The 21,881-nt window shown below is 33.1% G+C and overlaps 1 protein-coding gene across 1 annotated transcript; it reads right to left on the bottom strand.

The window, feature by feature from the left end:
• Nucleotides 1-1,274: 1,274 nt before the first annotated feature.
• LOC131850466 (angiomotin-like protein 2) lies at nucleotides 1,275-21,612 on the bottom strand. Its single transcript, XM_059200688.1, has 18 exons — nucleotides 21,520-21,612; nucleotides 21,162-21,331; nucleotides 18,825-18,994; nucleotides 18,207-18,361; nucleotides 17,577-17,784; nucleotides 16,883-17,106; nucleotides 15,748-15,928; nucleotides 15,061-15,210; nucleotides 14,549-14,657; nucleotides 13,968-14,113; nucleotides 13,509-13,648; nucleotides 12,368-12,550; nucleotides 11,767-11,901; nucleotides 11,373-11,497; nucleotides 10,600-10,773; nucleotides 9,819-9,892; nucleotides 5,205-5,420; nucleotides 1,275-4,660 (listed from the first exon to the last, which is right to left on the bottom strand). Exons 2-18 carry the CDS (start codon nucleotides 21,232-21,234, stop codon nucleotides 4,403-4,405), a joined length of 2,721 nt encoding a protein of 906 aa, XP_059056671.1. The 5' UTR covers nucleotides 21,235-21,331; nucleotides 21,520-21,612; the 3' UTR covers nucleotides 1,275-4,402.
• Nucleotides 21,613-21,881: the final 269 nt, after the last annotated feature.

The raw sequence follows: 21,881 nt of genomic DNA, 5'->3' as shown, positions 1-21,881 counted from the left end.
TCAGTTTTTCAATAATATATATAAATTTCAGTTTATTAAAATGAATTGTGTGCTGACCAACTAATAATAATGCTAATATGAAAATATGGAGTTTCTTAAAATTTTGATATGAAATTTTTTAATATACGTTTCATAATTCTTACCTGTGTTGGGGACACACATGCAAGAACTTTCACGTTTACTAAAATGACGTATGTCTGGCATAAGGGCTCTTGGAATATAAGTACACTTATACATATGCTTTCGATTTGCAGAAGCTTATATGAAACTGTCAAATATTAACTATCTATTTGTGAACCCATTGTTAACAACATACTGTCCGTTACCCCTAAAAACAATAATTATAAATTCCAGGCCTGACCTCATGCTCTATAATCCTCTACTGTCGCCTCAGACAGCATAAACCGTTAGCGCAGGCGGGTGCGCCATTCCATTATCATCAAAAAACCTATCTACTTGTATATATAACCCTCAAACAAAAAGAAAGAAACAAATTTATAGTTACATGATTAAGACGGTGCTACTGTAACAATAACTCTATAGGAAAAGTAATAAAACATCGATGTAAACAATTTATGATTTATTTGCAGTTAGTATAGGTAAATAAAAGTGGAATGAAAGCTATTTCTTAAAAAAAACATTAAAATTTAATTATCATAGATGAATTGAGTTGGTACGGAATTTACAGATGTTTCTTTCCGTTGCTATTAACTCAGATAAGACAATATAACACACTTTTAGAGAGTCCATTCCCAATGTTGTATCCCGGGCTGTTTTTTGTAGAATTATAAATGTGGACCCGAAATAATGTTAAGACAGATGGACGATCCTATATGCAGGTACTAAATATATGGTGTAACGTACCAAAATCAATGTTGCCAATATGAAACAGTAATGTCAAATTGAAATAAGTTGTAATAAATTAAAAAATATGTATTCTAATGCTAGTATAGATCTACTGGTAGATAGGTATAAATATTCCATAAACTAATTAATCAGTACCGATGTTTTTAACAATTAGTTATGATGTGTGTAAAGTTGACACCGATTTAAAGTAAAAACCAGCATAAAAACATTGGCAGAATTCCATTTTTTATAAAATATAAGGAGTGAATTTTAGAAATAAGAGTACAAAAGTAACAGTAAGTTGCTTGACCTATAATTATAAAACTTTAAAATTCAAGTTCTGTAACCAAAATTGCGAAAATATCTATCCGTATTATCTTATTTTGATACCATGTTTCCCACCTTTGTCAAGTATTCATATAATATAAATATCGACGTAATCGCTTAGAGTAATTTTTTTTTTTATTTTTTGCAATCTTGCAAATTCCGCTAAATGCGGGATTTACGTAATTAGTCCTGGGACATTACGGGATTGTAATTATGTCACGGGTTTGGATTACCTACTTGGTATTATACAAAACAAGTGCCTATTAAATCTACATAAATTTATGCTGATTACATTACAAACAGTAAATTAAATAAAGTAGGCTGCGTACTAATTAATTGAGACACAGTTATATACAATCGTTCATTAAAACTAATTAGGAAATAGATGTTCGAATACGTAACAATCTGTGATTTATGTTGACACTATATATGTCCACACATATATGTATATATATACCTATATAAGTTTAGATACATGAACAGACTAACTTATAGTACCATAACCCGTGCACGAGTATGACGGTCAAAATTTAAGTAGCTATCATTACTTATCATTACATTAAAGTTCGACGCACCTTGATGCCTTTTTTGTCATAATATTCACAATGGTGTGATGTCAGTCAGCATCCCACAGATAATCGAACATAAAATTGAAACAATTCCTTTTAAGTTTCGTTTATATATTTACATTAGTTACTAAAGAAAATTTTATATACTTGGGTTACTAAACTCATATTAATTTTTCATTGTATTTCGAATATACGGGCTGGGCACATCTGACTGTTAAAGCTCAACATTTTTGTATGTCCACGAGCGGTCACAAAGTAAGTATGGACCGCTAAGTTTATGTAAATATCCGTATGCCATAGAGAAATGTTATTGATAATACGAATGATATCGTCCACGTGTGAACATAGATATTTCTCATGTTACTCCACAAAGTACAGCCCTGATCATCAAAGATTATGAAGATCCAGGCGTGTCAATCCATCTCAAAACTTCTTTCACATCTGTACATTCATTTTTAGTATCGATTGTTATACAGTTTCATTTTCTGTTGGTACGTAACTATATATAATTATTATATGTAGATACTACGCCTACGTACAATGACCTTTAAAGGACCTGTCCACATAATTATTCTAAATAATAATATTTAGATATTATGTAATAATCAGAGTCTTTAATGTATTTTTGCACGAACATTATGAAGACGCTCTTAGGCAACTAATAGGTCGATGTAAAAATATTAATACGACATATTCCAAGAAAAAAAAATTGTACATTAAAAATTAATGATGAAGATGAATAACCAACAACAATGTAATGACTTCAGGGAAAGCACTTTTGTATATTGGATGAGATATACATAATACAAAGACAATTAAAATATAAATTTGATATGTCGGTTATACTATCCGACATATCAAATTAGCGTTATAGATATTTTTGATGTAGTCTGAATGACTTGATTTTTAATCACCATTATACGTTGGTCACACGTCAAGGACGTTAAAATACGTACCTAATTTGCTAAGTACGTGGGGTACTACTTAAAGATAAAGACGTATTTATATTAAAATATACATGCGCGTTTGGAATCGTATTGCCAGTGAAAAAAATGTCCATACTGTTATGAATAACTTTAATAAATCGTAACTAAATTACATCGCTTAGTATATTCCAAAAAAAAAAACAAGTATACAGATGAGCCTAGATAAAAATAATGCTTCTTTCTATGCAATAACTTTTTGATGCCTACCCATTGCTCCGTTTATTTCATCGCTGTTATCAAATAAATTATGCCTGATTGTCACCTTAGTAGTACCGTAAAAAATATTTATTATTATATAAGTACCTATATTAAAAAAGGAGACAACCAGACAAATTACCAATATACCCGATACCACCGTAATACGAACAATTTCTTTTCGAAATTGATGCAACGGTCGTCAAGATAGAAGCTATGTTGTATGATCTGAGTCACATAAAGTCTATATAAATAAATCTTGAACAAATACCACGTCCGTACATTAAATAGAAATATTTGCTATATCGAATGAAAAATAAACGCCGTTCACTCTTGACATAGTACTAGAGCCCGACGCCCACGACGAGTCAGCTCATCGCTGTATAACAAAAAAGCTTACTCACATTTATTTTAAATTACATAATTAATTACGCAATTATTTAATTGCTTACTTAATAATTATTTAAGTGTGTTACATTCAATTTATACGCGAGTAAATGCTCTTACATTTTATTATCTATTCCCTTGCTCTCCCAAATCATAGTGATTATTTGCTCAATGATTGTCCCTATAATTCGGCAATATAGACATGCTAAATTAGTTTCATGAATGGCAGTACCACATTTATGTTTTTTTATGTTGAGTAAGTTCAATTGTCGGGGTCGATAAAGGCTACTGTTATAACTCAGACCAACTTTACACCTGTATTATTTACCTTACGTCATATAACACAAATTTGTTCTATAAACATTCTTGTAAGTTGTAACTTATTGTTTCTTCGCATACTTTATGTTAAGATAATTACGCATGTTTTACTCTCGTATTGTCGTAAGTAAAACTGACTCAAAGGTAGATTTGATTGAGATCAGTATTGAGTTAGTATAGTGCGAATGATTCGTGTTTATTAGTCACATTTGTTCCCTATGTGCCGTGAACATACATAATAGAGGAAACTAACCATCATAGTACTTTCAATTACCGTTACAAATAATTTAATTTCAGTATAGCATGGCATCTTAAGATGACTAGAAATAATTAATTAAATAACTTATTACTTCTTAATTACTATATTTGTTGATATTACGTTACTTCTGTATACTTTTGAGGTCTTGGATATATATTTTTTAGTTACGCAAAGCATGTATTATATCCGAGTTGATGTGCGGTAAAATATTTAAATATGTAAGCATTATTTATTTTAGTAGGTATATACTTATTTTAATTACAAAGTATAATAACGTACTTCGTAAGAAACACCTACATTAAAAAAGTAGGTGACTAAAATTATTATTTATTTAAGCTATTCTTGTTAATTTGTCACAACCGCATCGTATAGATTTTCATAACTGTGTCTATGCCTATAATAGACATAAAACTCGAATTTCGAATTCCTCGTAAAGTAACGAATGCATTTTCAAAATAGGAAGCATGTTTGTTTTTCAAAATTTTTCCGAATTTAAAGTCATTTTCTTTCCGAATTTAAAATTGAATCCGATAATGATGTGTTCGTTTATTATCTTTCCCAGATTCGGCCGACCGTCGTCTTGCCGCCGCGTATACAGCCAACTTAGACGGTGACGGTAGACTAGAATCACGAGGGCGGACGAGAGATTCTCTCGACTCGGCCGCCGGTAAGGATGCGGAGGTCGGGACAGATGGTAATTTTCGAACTGTATCGTATGGTAGAGGCGAACTACGAGACGCGCTCGATGCTATGGAACCAGATCCATCAGAGTCCTGGAAAAAGAAGATTTACTTCTTACCCTTTATATTATCTAACACTGACCGCGATCGGTTTCTTTTTGTTTATGAACCTAATTGGAGAGGCATACAAGCTGATGGTAAGCGGTAATCTTCGCCTACATACACGAATAGCACCCACGGACTCGCAACGAAAAAATAATAACAAAAAGATTTATTTTTTATCTTTTTTGTTGTTTTATTTGTCAATCTCTAAAAGGAGATAAGCATTGTCATTTTTTTCATTAAGGTGTAGGGGCTATTGTCAGGTGATTAGATCTATAGTACTGCGACCTGCATACATCTATTGTTCTGGCCCTTTTTCCGAGTTCGCATTATCATTTATGGTAGTTGTGTTCTTTAAACAAAATTGAGAATTGTATGGGCGCTGTGTTATCTTTTATCTGCCTTCAGCTTGTAGGTCATTCCAATATCATAAAAGTTCAATATGTCCTTCCTAGACGATAGAAAATATGACACACGGCTACAACAAAATGTTACTTTCCTTAATTCTATTTATGAAACATTGAACTTCATTCACCTTCCTAGTATCTCTATGGTCCAATCTGTCGTATCTGGTGTTCCTCGCAGACGGTTTCCTCGGCGGGCGCGGCAGAGCTGACGGCGGTGGTGGCAGACTGGAGGACCTGGTCTGTTGGGACGCTCGACCCTGACGCTCAAGAAGTAACGCCTCTTCTCCGCGACCGCCACCGCGGGCACTCACCGTACTCAGTCCGGGGAAGCAACAGAAACCACGCTACGAAAAAACATTACATGCATAGATAAGTACCTACCATTAGGTATAAAAGCACAAATTTATTATATTAGATATTGTATATTTCGCGTATACTTTTTTATAATGTAGGTAAGGTATTACCTTAAATATTTATTACAGAACTCACGTAATACCTATATAAATATCATACCTTATAATACTTTGCATGTTTATGTTTATATTTACCTACATGTTTATGCTCAGGTAGTTTGAAATAAAAACCAACAATTAAGAATTTAATTTACGTAGTCTCAAAAGCTTTGTATTTTATATAGACATATTGCATTATATATACATGCATATTGCATTTCTGACCGGATCCTTTATAGGAAGCCGTCGAGATTTATACTATTAAAATTAAAATTTTCGGAATTCAAATTTATATGTTCATACAAACATATATAAGTACCGATAAACAAACATAGATACACTTTTAACATGTTAACAATAGTCAAACACATCACTTGTGTGGACATACTTTATTTTCTAATTAGGTCCCACAGTGAACAACCTGAGCGCATAACAACTCATGTTTACTTTGCAAGCAGTAATAATGTAAAACAGGTGTTGAGCAACACGACACGACACTTTGTTATCGAGTTAATGAACTGACATGACACAAAAGAACAATCAAACGTGAATAATTCTTACCTCATCATGGAAACAATTCGGCGATTCCGAAGAAAGTTCAAACATTACCGCTGCATTATAAATGTAAAAGTGTAATGAAAACAGGCCGTTTCTTGAATTAATTTCACTTGTTATGTGTTTTCTATCAGCATAAAGTTATTATATTATTTTAATTCGACGCAGTTTTTGGCGACGCTTGGATTCGAACTCACGACCTATAGTCGTGAGTTCGAATAGAATAACTACTAGCGAAAAAGAACAACAAAAACAAAGTTTAGTTTTTATCCTGTTTGCTAAGTGCTGCATTCCATAAATAGTATATTACAGTACTAGTAATGCAAAATGTGTGACTCGATTAGAAGACAAATAAGTCTCACTCAACACTCAATCTCAAACAAAATATTTCTGTGTAGTTTTGTTTTACTTTCTATTGTATGGTAACGTGTCATGCCTGTTGTTAAAGGCGTCCATAGAATTCTATTTACCATGAGATTGGCCGTATGCTTAATTTTCAACACTGATTTAAAAAAACAGTTCCTGTCATGGAATTGTTTTACCACATTGCTAGTTTTGTATACCACCGTCTCGACGAACATACTTGGCCAAACTAGATAGTCTTATTTAAGTTATAACATTCCAATTACTCGGAAGTCAAAATGAAGTGCTTGAGAAATGGACTTCATTTTTATTCCAAAAATAATTCTAATTGTCATTGGAAAATTCTATTCCAGTTTCTAAATTCCTAACACACAATCCATTTCGTGATTTAGGGTAATAAATCCTCGTTTTCGGCGCCGTAATCTAACGCGATCTCCATTTGGCATTTCAAGTCAATGTGGTTTTTAATATATACGGACGTGTCTTTATTTCAGACTAAACATACAAAATTTTTCACACGTGTTTCCATCAAAATAAAGCTTATTTCACTGGTTCACTAAATAACGGAGGTCGTAACACACACTCTAGAAATTCTTTGAAGTATAATTCTAAGCTTTATTATAGTTACGTTATAACACTCCAAACAAAAACAAACAATAAAGATTATTTTCCAAATTGGATTATTTAAAAAATATCGTTCTTCTTTACAACGGTTATAGACGCTATTTAAGTACTTGTATACTTCATGTTTAAAACGGTGTCCATCTTTCTACTGGGGTCATTTGTCAATCACGCTATGCGATATAGTTAGGATAAGCATTAAAACCACATCAAACAAAACATTTATTTTATTCTAAACATGCTTCTAAAAATATGTCAGAAATACATCGAAATACATCATAAGAAATATAAGTGGTATGTATACAACTCCTTAAAACACTTCTTAAAATAATTATAGTAGTTTTCGAATATCAATATTAATTCCATATCGAGTCACAAAATACAAAATATATTTTTTATAGTTTATTGTCTATACTCCAATTTAAACAATCGACACCGTAATTGTGACTTTACTCGATGTAAAGTTAGAATAGGCACCATATATTGTTCAACAATAGAATTTAACAATAAACCTTAACACAAAAATAAGATTTTTATGTAGCTGCAGAATGGAAGGAGACCAAGAGACGAAATATATGTCCTCAGATCAATTTTTGACCGATACACTTATGTATATAGTACAGTATATACTAAGACATAAAAACAATTACAAAAATATAATTAAGCTTGTTGTACCCATGTACACAAAAGGCACTATGTTACAAAACTTAGCCATTATAAAACGAGTTTTTATGATATAAGAGTCCAATAACAATTTTATAACTAACTTTGGCATACTTTTGTGACCAATGCCTCATCTTGATGTGTATTCTTTATAATAAGTTAATTTTATTCGGTAAACACGTTTGGTATCCATAAAAAAATATATAACATTCGTACTATTAAATATGCGAACATTAATTTAATGAGAAAAATTATGTTTGATTTATTCATCCGGTTTTTTTTGTCATTAAAGTTTTTATGCATTATATCTATAAAATATTTGCTTGTACATACATTTACAACACGTTGTATTTTAACTTAACCATAACCACGTTTATATGGACGAGTTTGGAGCTAACTTTTATATTTATTCTTAAGAGGACTAGGACGATATTAGTGGAGCATATAAACAAACTATTGGAGATTCTTACTGGATGCTACTTATACAACTATGATTGGCACCAAAGCACTCACCGTTAACTATTAAAAAAAAACGCTAAGGCACATTTTTCATACAAATATCGATAACTAATAATAAGTGACAGATTGATCAAAGACTAAACAGTTTCATTCGCTGATCATTAATTCTGAAGGGTAAATTTCTTTCTAAAATATTTTCTATAACTTTATTCAATTTAAAATATGAAAAAAATATACAACAATAAATCATGTCGCGATAGGAAGGTATTCGCGGCTTGGGAAATAATCCACAATTCTACATATTAGGTGGAACCCAATATTTCAGTGCTTTTCAAATATAAAAATTAATCGAAACAGCATCATTTTCGTCTTGGTCAATCTGTCACTTACATGTATGCTATTTTATGTATTAATTATTATACAACACAAGTTTACACAGTCTGTACATCTGTGCATGTAATTTGTGTACTTATTTTGAGTACACGCAATAATAAGACCAAATGCCTACTGATAGAACACAAGTTTATTTATACGTGTATTAGATATCAACTACTATTGTTAGAAAGCTTAAGGTTAGGCAAAAATCACTTCAAAACAATCTAAAATCACACAAAACACATATAAAAGCGTTGTTGTGATAATTTGTACATTGCCGAAGGAATGTTATATGGAAAACGGACTGTTGTACCTTTTGGAATGTTTTATTCATATCGTAGCGCGTGACATCGTTATTTCGTAAACTTTTATGTTTTTAGAAAACAGTAAAATTATCGTGATTCGTTTTGACCTATGATTACCTATTCCAAATTAAATGTTAAATTAAAAAAAACAACAAAAATATAAAGAATGACATATTAAAGTCGATGCTATGATAACATTTTGACACAATAAAATATTATATTTCTATTTTCTTTCGAGATTAATATTGTTTATTGATTATTTCGAAATTCATTGAAACAATATCTCAATTTCAACCCATATATTAGATACACAATGATCTTCGACCGCAATAACCGTCTAATTTTTTAAGATATTTTAGTTCAGTGTGATGCAAGAGAAGTACTGACGTACGTCTGAACATTGCCTAACCAATACAGGAGTACTACTTGTACTACACGACAGAGTGAAAGCTTTTCAGCCAGTGCTATTTAGATAGTAGCTCTTTGGAGTGCTAATATTTTTTGCATCGTTGAATCATAGACTTGTTCACCAGATATAATTCCAAATCAAGGTATTTTGAATTTAATGACCAAATTCATATTGTGTACTGCTTAGCATATCTGTTACACAATGCACACTCAAGCAATTACATTTGTAAAGTATGTCTGGCTGGTACACTTTTGTTTAGCACCAGCATTTGTTCAAATTTTGAACACAATGGAAAGATGTTCAAATATGTGTTCAAACATTTGAAGCTCTGACGCTGAGATTATATATCTCTGTCCTATATACCTTTCCAGATAGAGCTGGTGCTCAAGCTTACACTCTGCATGTAATCTGTGGTACAAAATGAATGTGATACTTCGCTTAGATGATAATTGCGTGTGGTTCGTATGGGGCACGGCATGTCGTGATGGGTCAGTAGTAGGATGCATGCGGGCGCTGGTCAGTGGGCAGGTAACAACTCACTGCTGGCACGGACGGCCGCTCCAACGCCGCCAGCTGCTCGTCCAGACGCAGAGACGTACTATCGAATCCGCAACCTGCTACGTCGTTAGTTATTATTAATATTAATAATAATAATATAAAAAGATAAGTCTATCGCCCCACCAAAGGGAGAATACTAAAAAATATATTGCAAAATAACAATGATAATAATATCTCAGGACAATTCACTAACTTCAGCTAAGCAGAGCTTGTGTTATGAGTTTTAGATAACTGATATGAACACATAGACACATTTTTTTGTTAATACATAGAAAACACTCAGACCGATACAAACACTCATGAATATAAATGTTTGTATCATGCGAGGAATCGAACCCGTGACCATCGGAAATAAAACGGTGTGCAAGACCGCTAGACCACCGAGCCCCCCATTAATATATCATAATACCCTACAAATATTAATAACAATTAACCTATTTACAAACATATTACACTATTTTATCACATTCTTTCAAATAGAGGACAACATAGTTATATAGCTAAAGCCGGTTTATTAGCTACTTAATACTTAAGTATTTTGAATGTAAATTTATTGCAAGTTATGTACAGGTATTATATTTATTGTGTTATGCTTGCAATATTTTTTTTGCTCAAAGAAAGCTGCATATCAAGGTCATTGAAGACTTTGTATTGCTAATTAATGGTAACAGATACTCAAAGTTCAAACAGTTTTGTTTGTACCAATATTAGGTGCCGTGTTAAAAATAATAACACATTTTGAACCAAATGAGTAACTACTGACCGCTGGAGTTGTCGTTGTGCGGCGAGTAGTTGCGGCGCGCGAGATGTCTGTAGCGGCCCGCCACGCTGCCGCCGCTCACACCGCTCACTCCGCTCACAGCGCTCACGCCGCTCACTCCGCTCACACCGCTCACTCCTTCCGCGCTCGAGAACGACGCGCCCGACGACAGGCCCACTGATAACACATATACTTAAATAAAATAGATTAAATGACCTATCACGTATCAACACGCTGTTTGTACACGGAAGATAAGAAGAACTATTAAGATGGACAATATCAACGTAACTTAAAGTAAAACACATATTTTTAGAATATTCGTTTGTTCATATATATATAAGCGCTATTCTCAGTAACGGCTTAACCAATTTGATCACGGTTTACCCTAATATATTGTGATAATCTGCACTTAATATTTTGTGTTTCTTTTATTCCAATTACTTTACAAATACTTTAACTGTTATCCCGATACCACAGGTACAAAATTGCAGAAACTACTGTTTAAATTAATTCCCAATGTCCATTTGGTACATTTATCTACTAGATGTAGCTGCGCGCAGTTTCGTCCGCGTGAAATTTATAGCCTACGAGTATGTGTTATTCTGATGTATAAGTTATATTACGGTAAAGTTTCATTAAAAAGCATTCAATAGTTTTTGCGTAAAGTAACAAACATCCATCCATCCATCCATTCTCAAACTTCCGCCTTTATAATATTAGTAAGAAGTAACATTGGAGTAATGTCGTAAGTTACACATATCAAAATTTACGAGTACCCAGTTCTTCCCGGCTGGAGTTGTTCCTTAGTGAAGCACCGCTGTCGTAGGCCGCGCTGGTATGTTTCTGCAGCACTTTTATCATAGCGTCACGTTCTGCTACCTTCGACTCCAGCTCCTTCACTCTGATGATAAAATTAGTCGAGAGCATTCACTACAAGTGTAAATTAATAAATATCTTTTTGTAATATGTATAAGACAAAAATAGTTATTATTCTTATTAGTATAATTATTCTTAGGAGATAAATATGGATATCGCGGACTTATTTATCGATCTTTTGAAGATATAAAATTCCATACATTAATTTAGTCTACCTAGTAAGGTTTGCCCTCGTTTGCAACATAAGTGCACAAACTTTTATATTTATTACCACATAATCGACAAATCAAATACCTGCTTTCCAAATCAGCGACCTTCTTTTGTGCGGAGTGTAACTCGTCCATGTGTCTTATCTTCTCGTTGCGAGCCTCCGCCATCAATCGTTCGGATTCCGCAGACGTCTTTTCCAAAGCCGCAATTTTTGCATCTCTAAAAAAATAATAAATTACCATCCAGATCAGTATTTAAATTCAATTGAGAAGAAATGGCAAAAACCTAATACTATTGTTTTTTAAAAGCCAGTTTATTTAAATTGTAAACTTATATAGGAGTTTATGTATAACATTAATTGATAATCCCATACATGAAATACTATTGGAATTTGTCATTTATGTTTTAGTATTATAAATTATTTCCACTTCACTCTTATAGTGAGAGTACGTATGTATAGGGGGAAGATGTTTGTTAGGGGATGTACCTTATCAGGTTGACCGTCACATGTTTCACTCCGGAAACTATCGTGATAAATTCATGGTGATGTTACTATGATGGGCTAATTGACCAGACCTCATGCTCATCTTATCATCCTCCACTGGAGCCCGCCAACGTTAGCGCAAACCGTTAGCACAGGCGGGTGCACCATTCCATTATCATCCATTACTATGCATGTACATACTTGGGTATGGAGGCTGCGGAGACAGCGGCCTGGCGAAGTGCCGCTTCCTCGAGATACCGTTGTTCCCACTTGGCGCATTCTCCTTCGAGCGCCAGCAGCCGTTCGTCTCTCTCGCGCACCAGCCGCCGTAGCTCAGCCTCGCCGCCACCGGCCCCGCTAACGCCACATGTGCATTCCCGCTTCCTGACCACCAGAACGACCCATATAGTGACAATAATCCTTGGACAATTTTCTGTATACAAAACATTTGTATATATAACTGGAATGATAAATAAGCTGACTCCCAGCTTTTGCAAAGTAGTCTATAGGATGATACGGACATCATGTCTTCATGTAAAGACAAATGCGGAATGGCAACGCATGAGTGGTTTATGGGCATAACGTGTGTTATAACGTCCATAGTTCTGTTTACTATCAGGTGGGGCGTTAGCTTGCCTGCCATTGCAATTATATATAAAAAAATCATTACGAAATATTGATTGCCCACAATAAAATTGTTTATAAATAATCAAAATATCTTTTAAGTTTTATCATTATCAATCTTCACGTCAGATCAGAAACAGAGAGAATCGGGAGTGACACTGACTCGTTATGTTCTTACACAGATTTTTTTCTTATACGCATGTTAATTCATAAACATAGAGACATTATCCAGCCTGAACTGAATGGTAACAAAAAACTTATTCCTGGAAACATATTTAAGCACAACTTACCGGGTTCAATTGTGAATCTAAATCATCCAGGGATCCACTTAAACACATACAAAATTTTAATTAAAATCGGTTGCCAATTAGGAGACCAGATTGAAAAAATATATATGTATAAAATTATTTTAAATACTGGATCAGGCCAGTTTAACAAAACACGTTTTCATCTAATACTGACCACATTGGATACTTTTGTTCTCAAATACATATGATTTTAATATGTCATATTTAAAAAGTGAAATTCAGTAATTCTTTTATTTTATAACTAGCTACCCGCCCGAGTTTCGTATGGTTGTAGACATACATATATAAACCTTCCTCTTGAATCACTCTATATATTGCTAAAAATGGCACTAAAATCCTAAGAGAACAGAGAGCGGAAGCGACTTCGTTTTATACTATATAAAGTTAAAGATTATACCCAGTTTCCATACCTTAAGGTTTGCAACTCCTTCTCTAACTGTGCACGAAGTTTCCTCTCGGTATGTTCCCGCCTGTCGGAAGCTTGTTGCAGCGACGCCAGCGCCCTCTGTAGACCCATCACGCGCTCCACGTAGCCACTTGCATGGCGACACTGTGACATGATAAATACGAAAACAATAAAATGTCAATCATTTAATCAATTAGTTACCGGTGTGATGTTTACACACCAAGTAACATGTTGAGGGGACCGCGTTTATTCTTAAAAACTCAACCTTGATCGATTTTTTTTAGTTGAAAACCATGGCGACCCGAGGTACGACTTTCGATCAAATTTTGATCTCAAGCCGTCGTCGGAGGAGTCGTTACAAAGATTGCAAATTTGATCTCTACGATCGCTCCACGCTTCGTGCTCTCCGCTCAATTATAACATTCAGATTAACCAGTTAATATCGTCTTAAGTATATAATAACCTCTTCTTCGAGCCTGACGACGTTCGCCTGTGCGTTAGTAAGCGCCGTGTCCAAAATATCAATGTGAGTGCGTTGCTCTTGCAGCGTGGCGCGCTGGGCCGCCATTTCGATCTCTTGGCGTTCTTTGGCGCAAGCGAGCTCTTTATCTGCAAATATCAATATTAATTACTACACACAAAAAATTAAAAAAAAAAACCTCTGGACAATTCACACAACAACAGCTAGTCTCAAGGTAAGCAGAGCTTGTGTAACGGGCACTAGACAACTGATATAAATACTTAGATACTTTTTTGGAAATACACTTATAACATACATAGGAAACACGCAGATCATAATCATGAAAAACAATAACTGTTATGAATACAAACGTTTGTACCGTGCGATGAATCGATCCCGTCTCCATCGGAAATAAAGCAGTGTGCTAAACCCCTAGATCACCAAAGGTCATCATATGTATTATGTATATCTGTTGTGTTTACTGCATACAGTTTGTGACAAGGAGATTTCTTCATCAGGGGGCAGTTAAGACGTTTGTATTGTAATTTAAACAAATAAAGTTAAATGTGAAAATAATAACATACTCTGTGTGATGAGTTGAGCAATGAGCATTTCTCTGTTCTGTAGTTCTTTGCGGAGGGCCTCGGCGCTAGTGTCAGACTCGGTGCGTACTCCTTGCGACAAAAAGTCCACCTATGAAATGTAAAGGTTTCAATGTTAATAAAATACATATGTCGAGAATATCCGAAGTAATAACTTTGAACAGCGAAGTTACATATTATTTTTTATAATGGCAACAGAGTAAAAAAAGACGATACAGGTACATTTATAGAAGTCCAAAATTAATTGAATGAGTTGTTTGTTTTTTTTTTGTTTGGTTTTCAATTGTGGAACGTTTAAAAGAACTTAGAGCTTTTAAAAGTTATGATGTGTTCGATGCATTATAATTTTAATCACTTGTATACTGTTATTATTTTAATTTTGCAAATTTATAATTAGTTTAGGTTTATAGCTTATTGGTATATTATATAATTATAATCTTTTGACAATATAAATAATGTGTATTAAATACAAAAGTTTAAAAATAACATACTACCTGTTGTTTGAGTGCTCTGTTGAGTTCCTGCAGACGGCGACAGTCTGCTTGTAGCCGCACCCGAGCCGTCCGCTCCAGCCGCTCCCGGCGCTCACACGAGCCCACCAGGTCCTCGTGGGCGGTGCGCACTTTTTCAACCTCTTCTTCTAGCTATAGGTGATACGATAGATTATAATATATTTGCATACAGGCATACCAGATGTTATTGTTTACCCTGTGGAAAAAATATAGCATAATAATAGGATATGATTCAATTGGCCTTGTTTAAAAAAAATCTTACATGACTAACAAATAAACTAATAAAAATACATATAAATGTATGACAACTATTTTATTATTTCAATAATTATTAAAACAAATAAATTTTATTAAAACATTTATTTAATTTTAGCATATAATTTTTATGAAATCCAGACTTTACCTTTTACTAGCAACTTTAACTTTTACTACTGAATAAATGTATTATGTGACTATGTACTAAAAAAGTTAACTCTGACTAAATATAACCCCATTGCAAGCAATAGGGTTTTAGCTAGTAATGTACCATGTCAGGGTGACCTCCACGCGGCTCAGTGAAACTAGCGTGATAAATTCCTAGTGAATTTAACACGATAGACTAACTGACCTGATATCAGGTCAGGCTCAATACAAAAGTCCGTAGTATTCGGTGAGAATATGCCGCGTTACCTTGGTGGTCTTGGCGACGCGCTCGCAGGCGTCTACGAGCTGCCGCTTGAGCTGGTGGTTCTCTGCGGCGAGCGCGTCCAGCACGGCCGTGAACGCATCCTCCGCCTCCTCCAGCTCGGCCTCCCCGCCGCTGCACCAGCCGCTCGACTCAGACCCGCCAGGCACCGCGCGAACCCCCACGCTGAACATACAAATGATGATGTCAAAATGAAATGGCTAACATGTTAACGGCCCACCTGATGGTAATAGTAATATAAATATACATGAACAGCATTCGAACATCATATAATTATATTACGAGCGTCATATTATACATCTTATGATGTGACGCCCATATATACGCTAAGATGTCATGCCTCTAATCCTGTAATTTCACTACCTTAACTAACCGTTCGACCGATACACATCTTATAAAGCACGCCGCTTGGTAACTGAAAAGGGTAAGTTACACATGCAAATTAGAATATAGGAATATAAGTTATAATATTTCATTGCTTACTGACGATTCATATTGGATTTTAAGGAATGATGAAAACCTATTGTGTGGTTGACATATGTTTAAAAACAGACAGATTAACACAGCATCATAGTACTCATAGAAAGTGATTTTCGATTCATCATTGTTGGTTTGGAATATTTGGCAATATTTGGTTGATATTTTGATGGCTTTACGTACTTTTTAAAGAGACTTCAATAAGACCACGTCATTAGTGATATAAATCTGCTATGTGGAAAGCAGAACATCGGGGGGGAGAAGGCATTATCAGTAATGTGGACTTAATAACCCATTACTAGCAATGTACTATGTCAGGTTAACCTCCACGCGGTTCCCCCTGGTAACCATCGTGATAAAATTTTGGTGAATTTGTCACGATGGGCTAACTGACTTGACCTCATATTCATCTTATCATCCTCCAGTGGTGCCTCGCCAGCGCAGGCGGATGCACTATTTCATTATAATCCTTATAAAAAAAAATCAAAACATTGAGGTAATTTTATCTTTTCATTTTTATCAAATATTCATTAGTAATGGTTGTTTTTCTCTATATTCTCTCTATATTCTTTCTAATCCTATTCCTATTTGCAATCAGAATTACTTAAAATAAATAAAAATACTAAATTTACAAAATCTAACCTCGTTAAATCGGGTTGTGATCTTGACAAATTCAGTTTCTCTTTGCTAAGTTTAGTTTTGGAGCCTTTGTTCTTCAACTTTCTGGAATCATCCCTAGGAATGGGTGCACGAGGGGATGGTGGCGGGGTGCGACCACGTGGGCTAGGAGACTGGGTCACCTCTTTAGCAAGATGCTTCAAAACAGACGACTGATTGAGAAAGTCATCGGGAATTTCTGTTATTTCCTGTTTAAATAAAGACAATTTAAATATATTTACTGTGGTTATTAGTAATGGGGACTAGTGAACCCATTGCTAGCAATTGACATGGTGTAATAATCCAGCCCATGATCTTCCCTAACATTGATAATTTCTTCTTAATGTCTTTTTTCTGGTATTTATCTTTCAAAATTCATCTGCAATCCATTATCAGTGATATAAGAAATATATAAATATGTATTGTACTATGGTTTTGTAAGTAGGTACCTACTTACAAAAACAAAAAATCCTTTCCATAGAATCAATGTTTTTCTATTGCAATATATTAATTTATATATGTGTACAACTTTAATTAATCATTATTCAAACAAACAACATACACACGGGTATAAGTTTTGAAGTATTTGATTAAATCTTTAGTATATATAAACATGTAAGTAACATATGTATTGTAGTATATATTTTATACATATGTTACTATAGAACTTTAAAATTACCTGAACTCCATGATCAGGAGGGCTGGTATAGATTCTCTGGCCTCCGATGTCGATATAATTCGCTGTTGTTGTAACTGACTGCTCTTTATGTACTTTAGGCAATGGTATTCCACTTGGTTTCTTGCTAACTTCACTCTTCTTCAATGTGTGGTATGGAGAAGACTGTGTAGCTGGATGCTTCACTTCGCTACTGGTTCGCTCATGTTCTCTGTTAATTAATGTATGTAATGAATTTTGTGAGTACATTATCAAGTAATTCTATCAGAGATATGAAATCAGTTTAAGTTTAGTAGTAGTATATTTTATAAAAATAAAAATAACAACTAAACACATTTATCTGAAGAAATTACGTATTAAATCTACATTAACATTTTGAAAATATGATTGATTTTTGTGTGTAATAAAATATACAAGACCAATTAAAAAAAGGGTCATCTACATATAGAACCAACATTATCACAATAATAGACACAATACAATGCAGTCAGCACCGTGGGCTGAAGCTAGTGCTGTATTTTTAACATGTTTATTCTATTTATATTATTATTTTCATTTTTTTTATATACAGGGTCTAAAGGAGATAATTTCACCTATATCATGAAATTTAATAATTAAACTGTATAAAATTACCTGATAGGCGTTGGTCTCGGCGGCCACGAGTCATCTTGATTGTGGATAATAAGCGTGTTGTATGATGACGAGGAAACATCCAAGGAACTTCTGTTGCTGTTCCCACCCCCCACAGAGTCTTTCAAGGAATTGCGATTGCTGCCTGGCACACTCTCCTATCAAAAAATGCTATATATTATATACACGTGAAATATATGCTTACTCTATCAAAAATAATAATAATCTGGTGAACTTAAAAACAATATATAATCATGAGATATTACCTAAATCTGATGTTACTCTATACCAAATAATTATTTACTACAACCCTTGTAAAAATGTTACACAGAGATCTAAAGCAGATATCAATACTTATAATGATATAAAATCATTACTAAAGGGAATATAATTAACACAACCCATTATTAAACCATAAAAAATACAAATCGTTATATGTTATTACTATATGACTAATATCATAGATGTTTAATTTGTAACATTATTTTATTTATAACTCTTTATTGCACCAACATTAAGATTATACAAAATTAAATCATTTAAAATAAAACTAATTACAAGGCAGTCTTATCGTAATGCAATCTCTTCTAGACAAACATATATTATTTATAACATACACACCTTAAGTGAGTTTCTGTTGTTGTTATTTGTCTGACTTTGGTTCTCTTGTCCTTGGGGTTCAACACGAGCTGTGTGTCGGACTACATAACGCTCCTCTCGTGACAAGTTCTCATTTGATGTTGATACATCTGTTTCACTGCCTGACAGACTTTGCGGAAAGCCACTTGGCACTAATTTTGAAAAAATACATGACATCATTAAGGCAGAAATGAAATATACATTCACATTATTATAATCTTATAACTCACTACATAAATAACGTTTTTTTTTAATACTTAATGTACACATTGCTCACAAATATGGCAGTGGAACTCAAAATATTTTATTATGAGTTTAACTTATAAGTAACAAAAATATTATGAGAGTCTTTGCCAGCAGTGTTTTTCAACTCAATATGAATGAGATATTTACAACTAATTGTAAATTTTATTTTAATAATAATCTATTTAACAGTGCTTCAATGTAAGTTTATTTTAAATAAATGATTTTCTATTCTATTCTATTCTGATCAATTAGAACACTAGCATATTGGGAGGCACGGGATTATTAGTAACATAGATAAATAAACCCATTGCTAGCAATGAACCATGTCAAGTTGACCTCCATGCGGTTCCCCCTGCAAACCATCATGGCAAATTCTTGGTGAATTTGCCACAATGGGATAACTCACCTGACCTCATACTCATCCACTGGTACCCACCAGCATATACCATTAACATGAGCAAGTGCTCCATTAGTGCAAATAAAAAACAGTAGCACATAGCATCTAAATTTATAAAAACACAGTTCAGAAATATGACATTTAATAATATTTCTCCATAGAAGTAGACTTTGTATTATAATTGTTGTTAACTGTGTTGGATCAAATTTATATCTTCTATTTCAGTCAACAAGCAGCTTGCTTTGAAAGATCTATTATGGTTGAAAGTAGTACATTGTAGTCCTCAATAAAGGCAATGTCAGAACAATCATGAACTGCTGAGATATATGGTAGGTGATACAATATCTTTTAAATATTTAATGTAATGTAACTGATAATTTAATGTAAACACTCATTATATATGTATGGCAAATCAAAATAAAACCTGAGAAACCAAAATCCCATCTTATGACAAGAAAATTTTGCCAGCAACATGAGCATAATGATTTGTCAAGATGATATTCTTATCTATATCAGTAGGTTAATGATAGCTTGTAAATTTTAAATAAACATAATATATTGCAACATTAGTAAATAGTGCCTACATCAGTCTCCATGATTTTATAATATAATTAAGAAATTTCAGGTGCAAAATTATAAGTAAGAGTTGTGTTTAGCTATTTTAAATTACATTTAATATTGTGGTAAAATATAGGGTAAGAATAAAATGTCCTTACATCTGCATATTATTGTGCTTATTTTGTAAGTGTTATTATTAAAATAAATATTTATTTATATACTCTTTATTGCACCAGATAAATTACAGGAATCATAATTGACAGAGTAATAGGGTACAAAAGGCGGCCATATCGCTTATGCAATATCTTCCAGATAACCTTTGGGTATTAGAGAAAGACAAAAAGGTGGTAGGTGGCTCAAGAATAGAATGATAAAATATAATAATAACATTACAAAGTAATAATAATGAACATAATAATAATTTATTATGTTAATAAAATACTGTGTACATATTTTAAATAGTGCCAGATTAGTAAAAGTTGCAAAATCTATGGGTTCCATATAATAAAGGAACCTACACACTTAGTACATAATACACCAATAAATCATTACATTATTTAAAAAATTTTTACTAGTCTAAACTTAATATAAGATTAGTCATCAGTAAGTTTTATTTTAGACTCACACAATTTGCTACACGCCTGGCTTATACCAGCACTGATTATATAAAATTATATATACATAATATTAAAATTTTGGAATTCAGATATCAAATAAAAGAAATATATTCAATCAAAATATAATTTTACAAATAATAGTCATGTTAATATTTTGGTATTTTAATTCTTACAAGGCAAGTACCATTACCAAAGTTTTTGTTTATATTTTAGCATTTGGTATCATATGTATAATAATATCATATATACAATTGTGATATTATAATTTGTAATTGAAAACAGTTTTTTAAACAAGTAATTGTTGTTTGCTTAGTCCTTATGTTAAGTTGATTAAACAATAGTACTGAAAACCACAAATACCTATGAATTGTACGGTCTTTATTAAGTAGAATGGCAAACAAGGGCAAATATTGCAAAACAATGAATCATAGCAAAGGAATTTAATTGCATTTATACTTATATAAACTACTAATACTAATATCTACCAGATAAGTAACTCACCTGTTTGTTTTTGTGTTCTCTGTATATTGTTGGTAAATGAGAGAAATCTCCCAGTCGGTCGCATCGAACCCATGCTTTTGGTGAACTACAATGACAGATTTCAACGTGATATCATTTCACACAGAATAATAAGACATAGTATGTACTCCTATACGTTATGCATGTAACATCTGAAAGCAAAATACGTAAGCTATGTTATTTAGACTGTTATTGTAAGTATATTGAGACGGAATAAAATAAAAATAAGTCATAGGCACGAGAATGTCATGACAAAAAGTCTGAAAGAAATAAACATTGATTAAAAACCTTGTTCATATTCACAATATTTTAACCGAAAGTGCTACAAAAACATGCTTACAATGTATTAGGAGTCAACATATATAACCGTAATAATTCAATTTAATTTACAAATACATTTTGAGTAAAGCTGTAATTTGTAATGTAAAATAATTATAGGTACTATTTCTATTAAGAATTCGGATTGACTTAGATTGACAGTGATTGATTGAAGAAAAGGCCAGTGTTGCAAACTCAATTAAAATAGACAACATGACAAACTACGCGTTATAATAAAATAAACAATGTTATTTATTTATTAGTGTACCTGTTGCTCTATTTGCTGTTTTTTAGATTTAAGGTCTAAGCGACTTTAAATTTATTTATACATTAGAACCAATTATAATTATCGAATATATTTAATATTAATCGACATTTCTTAGA

The sequence above is a fragment of the Achroia grisella genome, unplaced genomic scaffold (genome assembly GCF_030625045.1).
Source record: "Achroia grisella isolate CSIRO2021 unplaced genomic scaffold, CSIRO_AGI_Agris_v1 utg770, whole genome shotgun sequence".
Classification (NCBI taxonomy): domain Eukaryota; kingdom Metazoa; phylum Arthropoda; class Insecta; order Lepidoptera; family Pyralidae; genus Achroia; species Achroia grisella.
This window is presented reverse-complemented; position numbering and strand designations above follow the sequence as displayed.

Bases quoted from the DNA above. Each gene is read 5' to 3' on its own strand.
- LOC131850466 (XM_059200688.1), bottom strand. From the start codon at position 21,234: ATGGGTTCGATGCGACCGACTGGGAGATTTCTCTCATTTACCAACAAT. The intron at 13,649-13,967 runs GTTATTATATAC...ATCATGTCACAG, and splicing joins TCGTCAGGCTCGAAGAAGAG to TGTCGCCATGCAAGTGGCTA. The intron at 11,498-11,766 runs GTATTTGATTTG...TTTTATCATCAG, and splicing joins GTCGCTGATTTGGAAAGCAG to AGTGAAGGAGCTGGAGTCGA.